This window comes from Malania oleifera, chromosome 7 (assembly GCF_029873635.1).
Source record: "Malania oleifera isolate guangnan ecotype guangnan chromosome 7, ASM2987363v1, whole genome shotgun sequence".
In the NCBI taxonomy this organism is placed as follows: Eukaryota; Viridiplantae; Streptophyta; class Magnoliopsida; order Santalales; family Ximeniaceae; genus Malania; species Malania oleifera.
In genome coordinates, this window is record NC_080423.1 from 75,001,522 (window position 1) to 75,023,850 (window position 22,329).

Here is a 22,329-nt window from a genome sequence, read left to right on the forward strand (position 1 = left end):
ATTGTCAAACAAGACGACACCCATATGAGCAGTGTGCTCATGAAACACCTTGGGTGGTAAACCCTTGGTGAGTGGATCTGCAACCATGGAATTTTTCCTAATATGTTCCATCAACACTTGACAACTCTGAACCCTTTCCTTAACCACTTGAAACTTGATGTCAATATGCTTTGACTTGGTGAGCTTCTGTTGTTGTTTGAATGCAACACCGCAAACTTATTGTCACAATAGATCTTGAGCGGGTTTTCAACCCCGTCCAAGATATACAGTCTTGTGACAAAATTCCGCAACCAAATTCCTTGATTAGATGCCTCGTAGCATGCTATAAATTTTGTTGCCATGGTCGAAGGAGCTATTGGAGTTTGCTTAACACTCTTCCAGAAAATAACACCTCCAGCCAGCAGATAGATATAGCTCGAAGTGGATCTCTTGCTGTCTTGGCATCCACCAAAATCAGAATCAGAATACCCAATGATCTTAAGTTGATCTAATTTCCTGTAAGTGAGCATGTTGTATTTTGTTCTCCGAAGATACCTCATAAGCCTCTTGGCTACCTTCCAATGATCCAATCCTGGGTTACTCAAATATCTGCCTAAAATTCCAACTATGTATGCCAAATTCGGATGCGTACATACCTAAGCATATATAAGATTCCCTACAGCTAACGCATAAGGAATCTTCTGCATTTCCTTTTTTTTCAACCTTAGTATTGGGGCATTGACTGAGTCTAAACCTTTCTCCCTTAGCTATGGGTGTATCTCCTGGGTGACAGTCTGTCATGCCAAATCTAGCAAGTACCCTTTGATATAACTCTTTCGTGATAACCCAAGTACACCTTGAGAGCGATCTCGATGTATTTGAAAACCTAATACAAAAGAGGCGACCCTATGATCTTTCATCTCAAAATTTTTGGTCAGAAATCTCTTGGTTTCGTGCAATAAGTCTTTATCACTACTCGCTAGCAATATGTCATCGACATACAAAACCAGGAATATAACCTTACTCCCACTAGCCTTGTGGTATACACAATCATCAACCAAATTTACCTTAAAATCATACGAGATGATTAATTGATGAAACTTGTGATACCATTGACGGGAAGCCTGTTTGAGCCCATAGATGGATTTCTTTAATTTGCAGACTATATTTTCTGGATTTCCAAAAATAAAATTTTTAGGCTGCACCATATAAATCGTTTCATCAATGTCACAATTGAGAAACACTGTCTTTATATCCATTTGATGAAGCTCTAAGTCCAAATGAGCCATTAATGCCGTTATAATCCTGAAAGAGTCTTTCGATGAGACTAGAGAGAAAGTCTCTTTATAATCAATGCGTTCCTTTCGAGTGAATCCCTTAGCAACTAGACGTGCCTTATATCTTTCAATATTACCCCTTGAATCCCTCTTGGTCTCAAATATCCATTTGCAACTAATGGGCTTCATACCTTCGGGTAATTTGACAAGATCCCAAACGTTATTTGCTTTCATGGAATTCATCTCAACATTCATGGCATCAATCCACTTTTGACAATGAGAACTTTGTTTGACTTGATGGAAGTTGAGTGGATCATTTTCCATCACACCTATGTCAAACTCATGTTCTTAGAGAAAAACAATATAATCATTCGAAATCACACTTCTCCTTTCTCTAGTGGATCTCCTTAAAGACATCACTTCTTGAGGTTGTTGAGTTTGCTCTTCTGGAGCAATATCCTCATTTTGTGTAGGGAGTACAATGACATTTTCTTGTCTTGTTTCTTGAATAGGTTCAATAGAAATACTAGGGAGAAAAATAAATTCCTCCTCAAAGACAATATCCCTAACCTTATCTCCCCCACAAAAACTCAACTTCCTCAAGAAACCTGGTGCTTCCCGTCTCAAAGAAGGTCCTTGTCGAGGAATCATAAAATTTATAACTCCTTGACCTTTCAGCGTACCCAACAAAGTAGTAGCTAATTGTCCTTAGGTCTAGTTTATTTTCATTAGGTCTATAAGGTCTAGTCTCAGCCGGACAACCCCAAATGTGTAAATGCATAATACTTGGCTTTTTTCCAGTTCAAAGTTCATAAGGAGTTTTAGATACTGCCTTACTTGGCACCCTATTCAATATATATGCTGCAGTCTTTAGTGCTTCCCCCCAAAGAGATTCTAGTAAAGAAGAATGGCTAATTATACTTCTTACCATGTCCTTAAGCGTCCTATTTCGTCTCTCAGCAACACCATTCATGCTAGGTTTCTCGGCATAGTGTATTGTAGGACGATACCACATTCCTCTAGAAATTTAGCAAAGGGTCCTGAATGTTGTTCTCCTGATCCGTCATATCTACCATAATATTCACCACCACGGTCAGATTTGACGGCCTTAATTTTCTTGCCTAGTTGGTTCTCAACTTCGGTTTTGAAAGCCTTGAACACGTCCAGAGATTGTGACTTCTCATGTATCAAATAAATGTACCCATAGCCTGAGTAATCATATATGAATGTGATAAAATACCATTGTCCATTCCAAGAAGCCGTAGGGAATGAAGCGCATATATCATTATGTATCAATTCTAAGACACTTGAGGCTCTATTGGCACCTAAATTTCTTTTTTTTGTCAGTTTCCCCTAAATACATTCCACGCAAACTTTAAAGTCCGTTAAGTTAAGGGGTCTTAGGATTCCGTCCAACACAAGTATTTCCATTCTCTGTTTAGAGATATGTCCTAACCGCTTGTTCCATAAGGTGGCAAAATCCTCCTCAGTTAATTTGCTTTTAGTACCTCGTGAACTAACATGCAAGGACTCATTATTAGAGGCAATAGTATCTAACATATATAAATTGTCAACTAAAGATCCCGTTGTAACCATATTTGAATTTTGAAAAAGACAAAATTTATTATTTCTGAAAGAACAAGAGTAACCAAATTTGTCCAACATAGAAATTGAAACCAAATTCCATCTAAAAGACGGTACCACATATGTCTCTTCCAAATCCCAAATACAACCGAATTTAAATAAGAATATAAATGTCCTAATTACCTCAACCTCAACTTTATTGCCATCGCCTACGTATATGAATCTTTTAGCATCAATCGACTTTCAGCTTCTTAGGCAGCATTGTATTGACACACTTATGTGAGTAGTAGCACCCGAATCTATCCACCAAGTATATAAAGGTACCATAACCAAATTAACTTTAGAACAAACTAAAGTTAGAAGTGTACCTTTCTTTTCCCGCCAAGCGGCATAATTGGGATAGGCCATCTTGAGGTGTCCTCCCTTCTTGCAGAAGTAGCAAACAAATTCTTGGTTTGATTTCTTTTGCAGTTTTCCTTGGGATGTCCCAACTACAACATCCTTATCCTTCTTCCTTTTGTTACCCTTAGAGGAAGTTGCTAAGTGAGCACTTTCTGTCTTCTCTCGCTTAATCCTTTCCTCTTCTTGCATACAATGAGCAATGAGCTCATTCAAAGTCCACTTATCCTTCTGAGTGTTATAACTCATAGTGAATTGGTTGTATTGTGCAGGAAGGGAAATCAAATCAAAGTGCATGAGCAAGTCATCAGATAGCTCTAACTTAAATGCTTCTAGCTTTGAAGCTATGTTAGACATTTTTTTTGGGATTGGTGCATACCTAAGAAGGGGGTGAATTGGAAATTTAAACTTTTTCCTAAGTCAATTTAGATTTCTCAAACAGTATTACACAAACCTAGGGTCTTTCTATGTAATTATAAATCCAATCAAATGTTTAAACAATTAAATGCAAACATTCAAGTGCTGAAATTTAAAATGCAGAAATTAAAAGCAGGCATAAGAAGTGTTATTGGGGTTCGGCCAATACTGCCTATGTCCTCGCCTCAGTTCGCAAGCTCGAGGATTACCACTATTGCTCACTTAATGGGTGGAGCAACACCATTTACAACACCTTACCAGGATGGTGCACCTAATCCTATTAACCGGGTCTAAATCAGTATGAGACTATTCACAGGACTAGTCTCCCTCTTCGGACAACCAGTCTGGAATACAACGAATATTCAATATACTATTTGTGTACAAGGAGATGCTTTTGATACAAGCAGATGTGTACAACAGTATGCTCAATACAATTACAAATTACACTTCAGAATGATCTGAATGTATAAGCTCAGTGAAGTCTAAATGTGACTACTCTCAAGATAATGTCAATATTATCAAGCAATATGTGAGAGTGGTGTGAGTATATCTTTGTGTTAAAAATGTGTATATCAATCACAAGCAATAACCACAGAGAATTCAAAAGAACAAATATTAAGTATAAAGTATACGAGATATTTGAAATCAAACTTGTTTGAAAAGTATTTCACAAAGCACAAGAACAAGCTTTTGAATACTTGCAACGATAATGCAAGACTCACAAGCTTTAGAGAGTATTCCCAATGAAGACTTATGAATTAAATCACAAGGTAACTCTTAAGCTCACTTTCAATAAAATCAACTACAATGAAAGTGTGAGCTAATATGAACAATCTCAATAATATTCTTACCAAAATATTTTAGCAAGTAGGATGAGCAAGAGATGGATTTTTGGCTTGTATATGAGAAAATAAGGGTTTTAAATTTCAGAGAGTTTTGGCTGATGATATTTGCTAATCCATGCTTAATTTTTTCAAATGAACTGGTATATATAGACATTCATAAAAATATAACCATTGAGGGACATATGAGTCTTTTTAGAAAAGATCAATGAAGGTTAAATAAAATTAACCTTATTTTACTGAAGTTAAAAATGTTCAACTCAAGAGGTTTTAGTCGACTATATTTTTTAAGTTTGGTCAACTATATTTATAAGTTCGATCGACCGAGCTACTTTTGAACTACAGAATATAGTTGCATGAATCTAGGCGATTTATGAACCCTTTGAGGTTCGGTTGGCTATATTTGAGTTTGGTATGCTATTCATCCAGTTCAGTCGATTCAACCATAAATGAACTAGAAGTTTGGTTGGCTGAGTCGTTGGGTGTTAGACTCGTGCAAGTTCGGTCAACTGAGGAAGACATGTTCAAAAATATATTGTCGACCGAGTGAAGTCAAAATGTTGACTTTCACCCAGTTCAGTCGATTGAGGCAATTTACACTGCCAAGGTTTCGTCGACTGAACCTTGGTCAAATTGTTGATCACTGAATGGTTTGGTGGACTGAGTTGAATATACCTGGCCGAGTTCATTCGACTGAAATCCATTCAAAAATTAATTTAAGTCCATATTTTTACTAGAATTTATGGGGACCTTAAGTTAATCTATGGTCATTGAGTTAACCCCAAAAATTCGACGTCGGTCGACCGAAGGTGATCCCTAAGGTCATTCTATGGTTTTTGAGCTTATGTATCCTTTCATGCATGTAATGCAGTTATTACAGACCATAAAAACTTATTACAAACCAACAAATATAAATGCAAATACTGTTGTGCTGGGCACCCTACTTGTGCCAAACACCAATACTACAACTATTGCTATTGAATATATAAGAAATTAAAGTAAAGCAGAAACTAATAATAAAACAGTAAAAAAAAACAAGATAAGAAATTTACGAGATTCGGTATAGAATTACCTACATCCTTGGGTGCCGATGATCAATCCACTACTTCTTGAAAAAGTACAATTTTGAGGTGTGTTTTACAAATGAAGAGTTGAGCTCTTTATATAGCTTCAACCTCAAGTACAAAAAACACTTCTCTCCAATGTAAGACAAATAATATAAAAAATTCAAAACAACCTTTTATACTAATGTGGAACTATTCTACCAATGTGGGACAAAAAATAGCAAATCTCCCCCTTGACGATAAATTCAACAAATTTTTCAGTCACCAACATTTTCTGGAGTTCCACATCATCAGCGCCTTCCAAAAATATTCAGACTTGCAGGATATTGATCAAGTCCAAATAATGTCTGAACTTGATTTTACAGGATTTTCAGTTGTTGCAATCTTCTGAAGAAGTATCTTGCCTCCATCAATAATATCCCGCATAAAATGAAACCGAACGTCGATGTGCTTTGTTCGTGCATGGTAAACTTGGTTCTTTGCCAAATGAATAGCACTCTAGCTATCACAGAACACAACAACGTGCTTCTGAACAACTCTCAAATTTTCAAGTAAACCCTGCAACCAAATAACTTCCTTAACAGCCTCAGAAGCTGCCATGTACTCTGCTTTTGTTGTAGACAAGGCAATGGTAGACTGTAAGGTAAACCTCCAACTCACTGGACCATTAACAAATGTAAAAATATATCCAGTAGTTGATCAAATTTTATCGAAATCACCTACAAAATCTGAATCCACATATCCAACAACACGTTGATCAATAGTATTATTTTTCTCAAATACTATACCAACGTCAATCGTATTCATAATATATCTCAAAATCCATTTCACAGCTTGCCAATGTCCTTTACCTGGATCATGCATATACCTGCTCACCATACTAACATCTTGTGAAATATCAGGTCTAGTACAAACCATTGCATACATCAGACTACCAACAATACTTGCATAAGGAACCTGTGACATATACTTACGTTCCTCATCTGATTTAGGAGATAAAGCCACACTAAGTTTGAAATGAGGAGCAAGAGGAGTGCTTACTGGTTTTGACTGCTTAGACATGCCAAAACTCTGTACTACCTTCTTCAAATACTATTTCTGAGACAAACTAACTCTTCCTCTCATTCTGTCTCTACGTATCTCCATGCCAAGTATCTTCTTTGCTTCACCAAGATCTTTCATCTCAAACTTTTGATTTAATTGACTTTTCAACTTGTTGATTTCTTCCCTATTCTTTGAAGCTGTCAACATATCATCAACATAAAAGAGTAAATATATAAAAGATCCATTTTGTAGTCTGCGAAAATAAACACAATAATCATGTTTATTTCTGATGTACTTCTGACCCATCATAAATTGATGAAATCATTCGTACCACTGTCTTGAAGACTGTTTTAAACCATACAACGATTTACCTAGTTTACATACCCAATTTTATTTCTCAGCAACCTAAAATCTATCTGGCCGAGTCCTATAGATTTCCTCTTCCAAATCACTATGTAAAAATGCAGTTTTTACATCAAGTTGAACTAGTTCAAGATCAAATTGTGCTACCAAAGCCAACCAAATTTGAATGGAAGAATGTTTAACAACTAGAGAAACTACCTCATTATAATCAATGCCTTCCTTTTGTGCGTAGCCCTTAGCTACCAATCTAGCTTTGAAGTGAACATTATTTGCATATGGAAATCCTTCTTCCTTTACATAAACCCATTTGCAACCAATTGCTTTCTTACCCTTGGGCAGTTGGGCTAGCTCCCAAGTCTGATTCTGATGAAGAGACTGCATTTCTTCATCCATTGCTTTTTTCTACTTATCTGATTCAGAGTTCCTCATTACTTTTTTGAAAGTGTAAGGAACATTATCATCCACAACTGGAAGTGCATAGGCCACCATATCAGTATACCGACCAGGTTTTCGAATTTCTCGTCTTGGCTTTTGAGAAACAATTGATTCTTGTTGTTGTGAAGATTCTCAAATTGAAATCTCCTCTTTTTGTACACTATTCCCCACTGTAACTGGAGAGTTACCTTGTGTAGTCTCATTTCTCATTGGGTTTCCCAAAATTATCTCAACCTCCACCTGTTGTTGAGTACCACTGGTCTTCTCTTCAACTCGTGACTCCTTGCGTATTGTTTTCTTCATCATCGCAAGTTCATCAAAAATCACATCCCTGCTTAAAATCATTTTTTTCTTCTCTAGACACCAAAGACGATATCCTTTGACTCCTGCACTTATCCCCAAGAATATTTCTTTCTTGGCTCTTGGATCCAACTTAGATTCTTTAACATGATAATAAACCATAGTACCAAATACATGTAAAGAATCATAATCACTAGCAGACTTTCCAAACCATACCTCATAGGGTGTTTTCCCCCCTATTGCAGATGATGGTAGACAATTGATGAGATGACACGCATATCTAACAGCCTCAACCCAACACCTTTTGTCTAACCCAGCATTAGACAATATACATTGAACTTTCTCCAGCAAAGTCTGATTCATGCGCTCTGCCACCCCATTCTGCTGTGGTGTATTTCGAACTGTGAAGTGTCGAGCAATACCTTCATCCTGACATACCTTCATAAACAGGTCACTCGTGTTTTCACCACCATTTTCTGATCTGAGTCGTTTAATCTTTTTGCCAGTTTGATTTTCAACTAATTTTTTCCACTTAAGGAAAATATCACACACTTCGTTTTTATGCTTCATAGAAAACACCCAAACTCTTATGGAAAAATCATCAACAAAAGTGACAAAATAATGCATACCACCTAACGAAGCCATTTTTGTGGGCCCCCATACATCTGTATGGATGTAGTCTAAAATACCTTCAGTCTGATGGATTGCTATGCCAAATTTCACTCTAATTTTTTTTCCAAGAATGCAATGCTCACAAAATTCAAGTTTGCATGCCTTTGCACCCTTTAACAAACCTCGTTTAACTATTTCTTGCAAATATTTTTCTCCTGCATGTGCTAATCGCATATGCCATAACCTAGTTGTATCTGAACCTGCATCTTTCTAAAAAACAACAGTTGCTGAGCCAATAACTGTACTACCTTGTAAATAATACAAGTTATTTTTTCTTATTTCTTTCATCACTACCAGCGCGCCTGATTTAATCTTTAATATTCCATCTTTCAAAGTGATAGTGAACCCTTTAGATTCTAAGGCACTTAATGAAATCAGATTCTTCTTTAGGCTTGGAACATACCTAACATTAGTCAAGGTCTTAATAGTTCCATCTTGACATTTCAATTGTATTGATTCTATTCTAGTTGTTTTACAAGTATTATCATTTCCCATAAAAATAATCCCACCATCTAATTCTTCAAAATTAGAAAACCATTCCCTATTGGGACACATGTGATAGGAACAATCAGAATCCAAAATCCACTCACCAAAATAATGTGACGAAGATGTTCCAACAAGAGAAAAATTTGACTTACTTCCATCATCAATGGCTATATTGGCATTAGAATGTGCTTTGCCCTTATTTTTTTTGTTGTAATTTAGGGTAATCTTTATTCCAATGCCCTCTCTCATGAAAAAGGCGCATTCATCTTTAGCAAGTCTCCCACGAGATTTACTCCTCCTATGAGATTTACTCTTCCTTCTAGGCATACGACTCTGAGAACGTCCCCTTATTGTTAGTGCTTCTGCTGTTTCCTTATGGACCTTTTGATCATTCTTTCTACGTTCAGTATTAATCAATGTAGTACAAACAACATTATAAGTAACTTTATCTTTCCCATACAATAAAGTGGTGGTCAAATGTTCATACTCATCAAGGAGAGAATTCAGTAACAATATGACTTTATCATCATCTTTCACCTTTTCATCCAAATTTAACAAATCGGACAAAATTTTATGGAAAGCATTTATGTGGTCATTAATCGAAATACCTGGTTGATACTGGAAGTGAAACAATTTCTTTTTCAAATAGAGCCGATTTTCCAGACTCTTGGTCATAAATGTATCTTCCAATGTCTTCCACAATTTCTTTGCAGATGTCTTCCTCATAACACAATATTTCTGATTTTTGGTGAGACACAGACGAATCGTACCACATGCTTGACTATTGATCTTTTCCCAATCTCCGTCACCCATATCTACTGGTTTATTATCCAAAGCAATATCTAGTTCTTGTTGATACAAGATGTCCATCACCTTACATTGCTACATACCAAAATTATTAATACCATCAAATTTCTTCACCTCAAACCGAGCATTGGCTATCGTCTTCGATGATGATGTCGAAGCCGAAGGGGTTGGAGTTCATGTGGACAGAGTTTTTTCTACTGCTGCACTAGTTTCTGCCATCTTCTATATATTCAACAGCAACCAACAAAGCAAAAGGCCTAGGATGAATAGTATGTACCAACTGTGTCTACTCTGTTTTATCCTATGGAATTCCACTTTAACCAGGCCGACCTCCAAGGAGCGACTGAGCCGTAATGGTCTCTGAGCACTCGCTTAGACAAGGTCTTTCTTAGGCACCAAACATGGAATCAAGGATCCTAACAGAGGAACACCTCTATATCAACACTACTCAACCTAGCTCTGATACCAAGTATTGTGCCGGGCACCCCACTTGTGCCAAACACCAATATTACAACTATTGCTATTGAATATATAAGAAATTAAAGCAGCAATGCAGAAACTAATAATAAAATAGCAAAAAAAAAAAAAAAAACAAGATAAGAAATTTATGAAGTTCGGTATAGAATTACCTACATCCTCGAGCGCTAATGATCAATCCACTACTTCTTGACAAAGTACAACTTTGAGGTGTATTCTACAAATGAAGAGTTGAACTCTTTATATAACTTCAACCTCAAGTCCAAAAAATACTTCTCTCCAATGTGGGACAAATAATATAAAAAATTTAAAACAACTTTTTATACTAATGTGGAACTATTCTACCAATGTGAGACAAAAAATAACAAATACAAATTTAAACTTGGCCTTCATTTCCTTTGCTTCTCCAAATGCCGTCAAATGGTGTGATCATTGAATTCGCTTAAGGCATTATCTGTATCATTGCCATTGCGTGTTAAGAATTAACCCTATTCATAAGCTCAGTGCACATGTAAGATACTTTGTATTTGTCATAATCAAAACGAGATAGGACTCAAAAAGTCAACACATTTCCATAATATATTCCCTTATATGACATTTTCCTTTATACCTCATTGAAACATGACTAGCCAAAAGGTTGCTTGTTTCAGCCTTTTCGTTTTTTGCAGAACGTTTCTGTAGTTCCTCAAGGAATACCTTAACATTTATCCTCATCGAACATTGCACCCTTGAATGCTTCTAGAACAGAGCATTTCATGATCATTAGGCTCATGCGATTAGAACGCTCCCACCTCTCCAAGTCTCTCTTCATTTCAGAGGTACTTATATTCGTAAGGGCGGGAGACCGTTTTGTCCGTAGCGCAAGATCCAAATCCATACAGCCTAAAACAATCATGACGTTCTCCTTCCAGTTTTTAAAGTTGGAGCCGTTAAGTACCAGAATGGAATTTATGTTGGCAGAAATTGTAGTAGTAGATGCAATAATTGAATGCAAAACAAAAAACCAAATAACATGCTTAGTCATAATATACAAGTCGTATTAAATTCCTAAATCAGTTCCATATACACATGAAAAGTATATTAACAAATAAAAGTGGGCCCCATCTAAAGATACCTAGTACAACATTAATATTCTATCTTTGGACAGAAATTTTAACTTGTTTGTGGTATCCTTCATGCATGGATCAAATACTTACAATAAGTCCTGTCAAATAACAAGCCTTTCTTTGGACTAACTTATTATTCACATGATTAACCTAACAATTGTAATGTATTTATCACCACGAGTATGCAAGTTATTTGGCCTAGTAATGACCTTCCTTTGAGCCAATCATTACTCGCACAAATAATACACATACTGTTGGGTTTTACCGATCAATCAATTGATGAATAAGATGAGTAAACAAGCACACACACAAAATTGACACAGGAGTTACGTGGTTCGGCCAAATTCCGGCCTACGTCCACGGGAGCGAGGGATTATTATTTGCTGGGAAAAATAAACAGAGAGGAGGAGGAGGATTCCCTCAGCACTCACTCAACTCTCTCTTATCTCTTACTGCACTGCACTCTGCACACTCTGCACTCTGATTTACAACACCACACACACATGTATATATACACACAAGCGGGAGCAAAAAAATTCAACAATGGGCGGCCGGAAATGTCAACATTTCCGGCAAAGCAGGTGGAGCCGGAAATGTTGACGGAGCAGGGCAGCCGGCGCCGTAGATATTGAAGGAGAGCAGCAGCCTTCTGTTGACTGGGTATGGATCCATCAATTCTCCCCCTCCATACCCATAGGAGGAGAATAATATGTTAATCTTCAATTGACATCCATCCCAGCTATATCCCTACATAGCTGGAGCTTCTCATAGGTTACTCCCTTTGTTAACATATCTGCCGGATTTTCTTTAGTATGAATTTTGACTAACTTCAACAGTTGTTGTTCCATCACTTCGCGTATCCAGTGATAGCGAATGTCAATGTGTTTTGTTCGGGAATGGTACATTGAATTCTTGCTCAAGTCCAGTGCACTCTGACTATCACAATGTACCTTGTATTCTTCCTGTTTGACACCTAACTCTTGAAGAAACCTCTTTAACCACAACATCTCCTTCCCAGCTTCCGCTGCGGCAATATATTCTGCTTCTGTTGTGGATAGGGCAACACACTTTTGCAATTTTGACTGCCATGATACAGCTCCCCCTGCAAAGGTGAACAAAAAACCTGATGTGGACTTTCTTCCATCAAGATCACCAGCCATGTCTGCATCAGTGTAACCCTCCAAGATTGGTTCAGCTTCCCCGAAACATAAGCACAATCCCGATGTACCTTTCAAGTACTTGAGAACCCATTTCACAGCTTCCCAATGGTCTTTCCCTGGATTGGAAAGAAACCTGCTCACAACACCTACAGCGTGGGCAATGTCTGGTCTCGTACATACCATTGCGTACATCAAGCTTCCAACTGCTGATGAGTATGGGACTATTGACATTTCTTCCCTTGATGAGTGAGACAACTTCTTGCTTAGCTTGAAATGATTAGCCAGTGGAGTATTTACTGGCTTGGCACTTTCCATGTTGAACTTTTTAATTACCCGTTCAATATACTTCTCCTGTGATAACCATAGCTTTCTGGCTTTCCTGTCGCGACTGATCCTGATGCCTAGGATCTGCTGAGCTGGGCCTAAGTCCTTCATTTCAAAAGATTTAGACAACTCCATCTTTAGCTTGTTGATCTTTCTTGTATCCTGACCAATGATCAACATATCATCAACATAGAGTAGTAGGATGACAAGATTACCATCAGGAAATATCTGAACATATGCACACTGATCTGCTGCAGTCCTCTTGTATCCGTGACTCACCATGAAAGAATCAAATTTTCTATACCACTGTCTCGGTGCTTGCTTAAGACCGTAGAGACTTTTCTTCAACCTGCAGACTTGATGTTCTTTCCCTAGAACTTCAAATCCTTCTGGTTGCTCCATGTAGATGTCTTCTTCCAAGTCACCATGTAAGAAGGCTGTCTTCACATCCATTTGTTCAAGCTCTAGATTCATCTTGGCTACTAATCCGAGTATGACTCGAATTGTTGTCATTTTCACTACTGGCGAAAATATCTCGTCAAAGTCAACACCTTTCTTCTGTTCGAAACCTTTGACGACCAATCTGGCTTTATGCGTCACAATTTTTCCACTGCCATCTTTCTTAAGCTTGAACACCCATTTGTTCCTTAGTGCTCTCTTCCCTTTGGGAAGTCTTACCAGCTCATACGTTTGATTCTTATGTAAAGAATTCACCTCTGCTTTCATAGCTTCTATCCATTTGGCTTTGTCGGTATGAGATTGGACCTCTTGGAAACTTTCTGGCTCCCCCTCATCAGTGAGTAAAAGATATTCTGATTCTGGATATCTTCTCGACGGAATCAGAATACGACCTCTTTCAGATCTTCTGGGCTCAGCTTCTTCTGGAGGAGGATATACCTCATCATCTGACTGCTGTGATGATTCTGCAATTTCTGGTGAAGGGGGTTGTTGCTCCCCCTGCTCAACACCTTCTACATCTGTTTCCAAAGGATCATCCTGCAATTCTCCATGGTTTGTGGGAGAATATGATAGTGTAGGATCTGTTACAATGACAGGAGCACCGTAACTAGGCTGGTTAGACTTTGTTTGTGGTTCAAAGTCCTCAAACACCTGGTTTTCATGGAAAACCACATCTCTCGATTTGATGACCTGCTTCCTCTCTGGATCCCATAATCTGTAGCCGAATTCACCATCTCCATAGCCAATAAAGATACATGGAATGGACTTCGCGTCGAGCTTTTGCCTCTGCTCATTAGATATATATGCAAAAGCTTTGCACCCAAACACTCTTAGATGAGTGTAAGAAACTTTTCTTCTGGTCCATTCTTTCTCTGGAATTCCAAAGTTAAGTGGTGCTGACGGTGATCTGTTAATAAGGTAACATGCGGCACGAACAGCTTCCCCCCAGAATGGCTTAGGTAATTTAGCCATACTGAGCATGCTTCTAACTCTTTCCATAATGGTCCGATTCATTCTCTCAGCTACACCATTATGTTGTGGGGTACGTGGGACCGTCTTTTCATGCCTAATACCACGTTCAGTACAGTATGCTTTGAACTCGTTGGAAGTATATTCGCCTCCATTGTCTGTCCGGAGGCACTTCAATTTCTTCCCTGTTTGCCTCTCCACCATAGCATGAAATTCCTTGAAATATTTAAAAACCTGGTCCTTTGTTTTCAGAAAATATACCCACACTTTCTTTGAAGCGTCGTCAATAAAGGTAACAAAATACCTATTGCCGCCGATTGATTCTACTTCAATGGGTCCGCATACATCAGAATGTACCAAACTCAATGGCTTTGACCTTCTCTTCATAGAGGAACTAAATGAAACTCTATGCTGTTTCCCAAATAAGCAGTGATCACATGGGTTTAAGGCAATACCTTTTGTGATTTTTATAAATGTCTTCTTCGCCAGTGTAAGGAGTCCTTTTTCTCCTACGTGTCCGAGTCTCTTGTGCCATAGGTTTGGTGATGCTTCATCTTCCACTGCATTGATGGCATCAGTACAAATCTTCACCTGCGTTTTGTACAATGTGCAGCAAATGCGTCCTCGTGCTATTGTCAAATTACCTTTTGATAATTTCCAAGTACCTTTCCCGAAGTAGCTTTCATAGCCCTGTTTATCAAGGGCTGCCCCAGAAATAAGGTTTAGCCGAAGGTCTGGGACATGTCGCACATCCTTTAATGTTATGGTGCAACCAATATTGGTTACAATCTGCACATCTCCGATTCCCACGATCTGAGAAGAACTAGTGTTCCCCATCTTTACTGTACCAAAATCTCCAGATTTATACATCGTGAAGAATTCTTTGTGAGGAGTGGCATGGTAGGAGGCTGCTGTGTCTACCACCCATTCAGTGTCGTGGTTCCCAATATGACAGCATGCATCTTCATCAATAGAGAAAACTGATATATCTTGAGTTAAGGTGACCGAGTTCTCACCTTCCTCCTTCTTTTGTTGCTGGTGGCTTTGACCATGATCCCGTCGAAATTTTCGACAATCTTTCTTCATATGGCCTTCAATGCCACAATAGTAGCACGAGATTTTCCCTCTCTGCCAACTTTTACCATCATTGAATCTGCTGCGATCCTGGGATCTTCCTCTAGATTTGCTTCTGCCTCTACCTCTACCTCGACTTCTGGTACTGGTACTTTCTTGAGGTCGGCCTCTGGTTTCAGTAACAAAGGCCTGTGACTGTTCTGCACCTGTTTCTTTTCTCCTGGCTTCTTCGTTGAATAAAGCATCTTTTACCATCGCCATGGTAAGTTTGCCGTCAGGAGCTGAATTGCTGAGAGTGATGACCAATGTCTCCCAGCTATCTGGTAAGGAGCTAAGAAGCAACAATGCTTCTGCTTCATCGCCAAGATCCATCTTTACTGATGAAAGCTGATTTACTAGATTTTGGAACTCACTAGTATGTTCAGCTATAGAGGTCCCGCCTTTTAACTTCAGATTAACAAGCCGTCTCATTAACATGGCTTTGTTGCGGGCAGTCTTGGCCTGGTACATGTTTTCCAGCTTCTCCCAAAGGCTATAAGCATCAGTCTCTTGTGCGACATGATGATATACCTTGTGGTCAATCCATTGTCTGATTTGACCAATGGTTTTTCTATTCATTCTTCTCCAATCGTCATCTTTGATGGAATCTGGTTTCATACCTTTATAATCCAAAGGGTCTGCCAGATCCTTACAATTAAGGAGATCCTCCATCCGAGACCTCCACAGAGTGTAATTGGAGGCTGTGAGCTTGATCATAGTACCCGAGTCTGATTCCTCCATTGATTTTAAGCACTAACTTGCTTGTACAGAAAAATTGGGGTAGAATCTCAAGAAACCGAATATACGGTTGCGTCCGGAACGGTCAAAAACCCTGGAAATGACTTAAGTTGTTCGAAAAAACGGACCTGAAATGGCCTTGAAAGGCCTGGTCAAACTTTGGTCAAAATTGGTCAACGGGTGCTGACGTGGCGTTTGACCGGTTGCTGACTGGGCGTTGACGCGGCCGCTGACGTGGACGCTGACGCGGCGTCTGGGAGAGGGTTGGAGGCGGGTCGGATCTCGAGCACGGATCCGGGTCGCGGTCGTGGATCCGGGTCGCGGTTCACTGTGCCGGGTTACGGGTCGGGCACGCGGGTCGGATCTCGCCAATCGGGCGAGGAAGACGCGTGCAGGCGCGTGTCGCCGTCCCGAAGTCTTCGCCGGCGCGTGGGGGCGCGTGGGGCTTACCCTGGTGTCCGTTTGAGGCTTGGTTTACACCGTTGGAATCGTCTCGAGCTGAATTGCACAATGGAAGGCTCAATTTGGGATTTTGAGCAACTTCAAAAACTGGGAGAAAATAGAATTTCTCCTCTGTTCACCTCTGTTTGGTGAACTCCGGCGTACCTGGACGCTCTGATACCACTTTGTTGGGTTTTACCGATCAATCAATTGATGAATAAGATGAGTAAACAAGCACACACACAAAATTGACACAGGAGTTACGTGGTTCGGCCAAATTCCGGCCTACGTCCACGGGAGCGAGGGATTATTATTTGCTGGGAAAAATAAACAGAGAGGAGGAGGAGGATTCCCTCAGCACTCACTCAACTCTCTCTTATCTCTTACTGCACTGCACTCTGCACACTCTGCACTCTGATTTACAACACCACACACACATGTATATATACACACAAGCGGGAGCAAAAAAATTCAACAATGGGCGGCCGGAAATGTCAACATTTCCGGCAAAGCAGGTGGAGCCGGAAATGTTGACGGAGCAGGGCAGCCGGCGCCGTAGATATTGAAGGAGAGCAGCAGCCTTCTGTTGACTGGGTATGGATCCATCACATACGTCCCCAATGTTTCAATATACTTATACTGAAACAGTAGACACACAAATTACCTCAGAAAGAAATTTTTTTTTTTAATGCATGTACCATGCACAATTTCAAGGGAATCTGGGCTACTATTAAGTTTTTTTTTTTTTTTGAAAAACTCCTCCAAAAATTTTAATTTCTGTATTTCACTCAAAATTGAACTGCCTTTTTTTTTTTTGAAAGAAAAACTCCTTCAGGAAATTGAATTTCTGTATTTCAGTCAGGATTGATTTGCCTTGGTATATATATTTCTGGGAGGTTGTCAATGAGAGTTCGGATTAGTGGGGAAGCAACACATGGACAAACTAACCAATATTGAACATGCTTCCCCAACATGAATTATAACTTTAGTGCTGCATTTGGTTAGTAGGAAGCCATAGGAAAAGAACCTAAACCATCCAAAATCATATCTGTTCACCCCCAACTAACAGAACCAAAAAAAAAAATAAAATTTCGCATTATTCCGCAGCAAAGTCTGAACCAATAGGAGAGCACAATCAACAATTCGGGGTTTGATTTAGGGTTTTGCCACTGACATCTGGGGATTGGCCCGCAGAAAGAACCCTTCCGCCTCCAGAGTGTGAAGGAGAGAAGTGGAAAACTGCAAAGATGCGTTTCCTTTTTTTTTTTTTTGGTTTCGATTGGAATTATCCAAATCCCAAACCTTAAAAAATTTCAAATTAGGGCTAGAAAAAAATAATTTTAATCATGGCGAATAAAATTTATTTAACCCTAAAACATGTTGATCCATAAAATCATGCAACAATACATCAAATCTAATTTTTCTTTAAATTTTATCATTCATAGATAAGATCAATAACAATTTCTTAATCAACAGCATGATTAGACTCTGGTACCACTTGTTGGAAATATTTTTTAATCCATAAATATAATAACCCAAGATCATTATGCTATTTAATTAAGGAAACTAAGCGCGAAACAGATACTTATCCATATTGAATGCGGAATAAATACTTGAATCCATATGTGTTTGATTTAATTGTCCAATAGCTTTTAGCGGAGAGTTTTGATCTTCCACAGTCAAATCCCAAGGTACCTTACTTGTGTTCTTTTCTTTAAATGAGAAAAAGAAAGAATGTGAAACTGTTTCTGATTTGACTTGGGGAATATAACCCTATTATATTTTCTTTATATACTAAATTAATTTTAGAAATTCATCCGTCTTAAATTAACTTAGTATTGAGCTTCTACATATTATAAAGCACATGTTAAAATAGTCTAGCAAAATAATTGTTCTTAAATATGTGAGCCCACAATAGGAAATTAAAAATTTCCTAACAACTTCAAGAACTCCTTAAAATTATTTGGTTTAAACTTAATTCAAGTTTCTGTTAGCAAATTGGGAGCTAGGCTATCCCTCATATGCTCAGTACAGAGCCTCAGTGCAGCATATATGTCATCTCTCTGCTCACGGTTCTTGTCCCCAGTAACAAAAACATTTACTTTACATCTGATCTCAATCCAACTGCAACCTGGAATCCTCTTCATCCCCTTCTCCTCCATCTCTTTCCTAATTGTTGAGACATTCTGCCATCTGCCAGCTGCAGAATGTGCATTTGATAGCATTACATAAGATGACGCATCATCAGGATCCAAAGCCAGGATCTGTCGGGATGCAAACTCTCCCAGCTCCTTATTTGAGTGGATCTGACAGCCTCCAAGCAAAGCCTTCCAAAACCCAATACCAGGATCAAAAGGCAAGTTGCAAAGAAGCGTCTCTGCTTCCTGGAAATGTCCAGAACGGGATAGTAAATCAACCATGCATGCATAGTGCTCAGGTTTTAGCAACTCGGGTTCCTCCAGTCTTGCCCTATTAAAATACAGTTTGCCCTCATCAACAAAGCCAGCATGGTTACAAGCCAAGAATAGACCAAGAAGTGTAACACTGTTGTGTCGAAGATCTGTAACCTGCAATTTTTCAAAGAAATCTAGTGCCTCTTTTGCTTTCCCATTCTGTGCATAACCACATATAATGGCATTCCAAGAAACAACATTTCTTTTGGTAAGTTCATTAAAAACCAAAAGACTATCTTCCATGTTTCCACATTTTGCATAAAAGCTTACTAAAGAATTGCCAACAAACACATCAAGCTTACCCAAGGACTTAACTGCACAGGCGTGAAAACTTCTGCCAATCCCAGGTGCAGCTATATTAGCAGCTGCACTAAAAGCACAGGGAAAAGTAGATTGATTAGGCAACACGCCTTCTCTCCACATTTTAACAAAAAGATTCACAGCCTCTTCATTATGACCCGTTTGGCTATACCCTCCAATCATAGCATTCCAGGAAACAACATTTCTCTCGGGCATCTCCTTAAATATCCGGAGAGCATCTTCAAATCTTCCTTTCTTCAGGTATCCACATATCAAAGTCGTGTAAGAAACTACATTGGGCTCGTGGGTATCTTCAAAAGCTCTCTTAGCTTCCTCAACAGTGCTCAGCTTGGCATAGATATCAAGGACTGCACTACCCACAAAGACGTTTGATCCAAGGCCCACCTTCAATGCGCAAGCATGAAGTTGCTTGCCTAAATTAATGTCTCGTAGAGCAATGGTCGAGTGAATCACGGTTCCAAAGGTGAACTCACTGGGTCTGATGCCCAACGCAAGCATCCTTGAGAAGAGACAGATGGCCTCTTCGTGACGGTGGACCCGTGCAAAGCGACCAATTATGGCGGTGGCCGATATGACATCCCAGTCAGGCATTTCATCGAACAATTGACAAGCATCAAAGAATGCATTCTGTTCGCAGTAAGCTCCAACAACGTCTGATTCAAAAGCTGAGGTCCCTAGTTTGATGGCATGCCCATGAGATTTTCGGATTTCAGAAAGATAAGCACAAGCTGAAGTGTGGGCTTTCCTGCGCAGTCTAAAGTTGGATTGAGAGAGAAAAAGGCTGTGCATTGTGGATTTCATGCAGCGCCTTCATCGAGTTCATGCTTCTCTGTTTTTAAGGGGCATATTGGGCCAGATGGACTTGAAGAAGGCCTTCTGTGTTACTGTTCTTGACAGTTAGGCAAAGACGATTTAGTATTGTGCTCAGGAACCTTAAGAGAGCTAAGGTAATATGACATCAGCAGGTATAAGCAATAAGTCCAAAAGCATGTATAGTATAAGTTGTAAATATCATGTGAAGATTCATCTCATTTTAAATTCTTATCATGCCATACTCATTCTCAGTTTGCTCACATATAGTTTTGCTAAATTTTCTCCCCCATTAAAAAAAAAAAAAACCGTAATGAATATTATGCAAAGGTACTAAGGACCAAAAACTTTTACATTTAGATCGCAAGAACAAAGTCCATAAGCCAACATATAATTCAATCATAACATAGTCATCCATCATTCAAGATGCAAAAGATATATAACATAATCCAACATCAGAATGTGAACTAAGATGGTCTAAAGAAACAGATAAAAGAGTTAGACAAAATTGAATAACAATGTCAAATATTACAACCTAGATTAGTGTTTGGTTTAAAGAAAATATTCATGCATCTGTAGTTCCATCAGATTTGTATGCTCATGCTCATGCTTGCATGTTGTAGTCATTTTTTAAAAGTTCAGAGTGATATGTCAATTGGCGCGAATTAAATGTTCATGCTCATTTTTATGTTTTTTCTTAAAACATCTCCCCCTTTTTGACATTAATAAAAAAGAGAAGGTCATCAATAAGCATATGTAGTTTAATGCACGGAGTAACATAAACATAAAACAGATAAACTACTATTCATCATGCTTAAGAAGATAATCAAGAATCCCAAAATAGCATGAGAAAGTACAAAAGAGCATGAAACAAAGTATATCAGAGCTTATATTTCAACCACAAATTATGTTTAAGCTAAGAAAGTCATTTAAGCATTAGTGGCATTATCATCTCCATCGTCATCTTCACAAGAAATTATCTCCATTTGAGCCTTTCCATGTGAAGATCCGGCTATATGCTGTTTAATCCGACCAAGTCTTTGATCAAGAGAAGAATAATTTTCTTGAAGAGATGCATAATTGGCCTGAGACACAGTGTTAGTAGATTAAGGCAAAAAAATTAGGGCTTTTACGAATAGTTGATATTCATACAATCGTGTGTCAGTCGACTATGCTCGAAAGAGTAGTTGACTAACCTATATATTTCCCTTAAATTTCATAAGTTAGTGGCAAGTCAGTCGACTATGCTTCAAGGAGTCAGTTGACTGATTATCTTGAAAAGTTTAGTAAGTCAGAAAGCAACCAGTTGACTGAGGGTAAAATGTCAGTCGACTGTACATCAGTGTTTTTGACTTGCCTGCTTTCTTCAAGCACTTATCCTTATTCCTTATTCAAAATAATTCTCTACTATGCAATAATCCTGATTCACTTCAAATTTACTCTCTTTTGATTTCGGATTATTATTTTGCATATGAATACCCAAAATTCATATTACTTTCCAAATCTCAATACTTTCTAAGTTAAGCCTTGCATAATCCAAGCTTTCTTGATTGTAGCCAATAATGCCATTCTTGTTTTCATTTGTTTTAATATGATAAGCATACAATAAGCTCAGAAACTCATTCTTTAAGATTTTTTATTGTTCATTTCAATTTGTTCAATATCCTTGTATTAATTGTGATTAAGTGATTTTCATAGATTGAACAAGGAGAATTTCTTTTTGGTATTTGTGAGCTCTTCTGATTTTCTGAGTAGCAACTTCTGAAATCTTTTAGACTATTTTACTAACTTATATAAACTCAGGAAAACTACTTAGATACATTGTACTTCTTGACTCAACCATATGTTGAGAATATTTCAAAGATAATTTCATTGTACTTGCAATACTTTAACCAACTGAATTTCAGATTCTTTACTTTTGAGTTTCTTTCAGTGTTTAATCAATCAACTAGGTATCTTTTTATTTGTTCTTCCAAATCTTTAGTTTGTGCTAGGAATAACATATTCTGTGCTCTTGGAATTTTATCCTTAAGTATTTATAATATTTCTTTAACAATTCAACTAAGGTTATGCTATCTCATCCCTTGAGCTATAGCTGATATTATAATCCATTTACTATGATATGCTTAGTCAAGATAGACTTTCAGTTTATGCATTAGATTTCTTATTTTTGCTCAGCTTCTTAGGGTCTCTACTATAGTAGACATCTCTATTTGTAACTTACATTTTAAGCATTTATCTGCTATCAGAGCACATTTATAGTTGTTTGCTAAATTTCTTCTTATATTT

General features: G+C 38.2%; 1 protein-coding gene across 1 annotated transcript; it reads right to left on the reverse strand.

Moving 5' to 3' along the window:
• Window positions 1-18,329: 18,329 nt before the first annotated feature.
• On the reverse strand, window positions 18,330-20,200 carry LOC131160616 (pentatricopeptide repeat-containing protein At5g42450, mitochondrial). The gene has a single exon (XM_058116456.1). It carries the CDS (start codon window positions 20,029-20,031, stop codon window positions 18,436-18,438), a length of 1,596 nt encoding a protein of 531 aa, XP_057972439.1. The 5' UTR covers window positions 20,032-20,200; the 3' UTR covers window positions 18,330-18,435.
• Window positions 20,201-22,329: the final 2,129 nt, after the last annotated feature.

Coding starts and splice junctions, on each gene's coding strand:
- LOC131160616 (XM_058116456.1), bottom strand. CDS start 20,031: ATGAAATCCACAATGCACAGCCTTTTTCTCTCTCAATCCAACTTTAGA.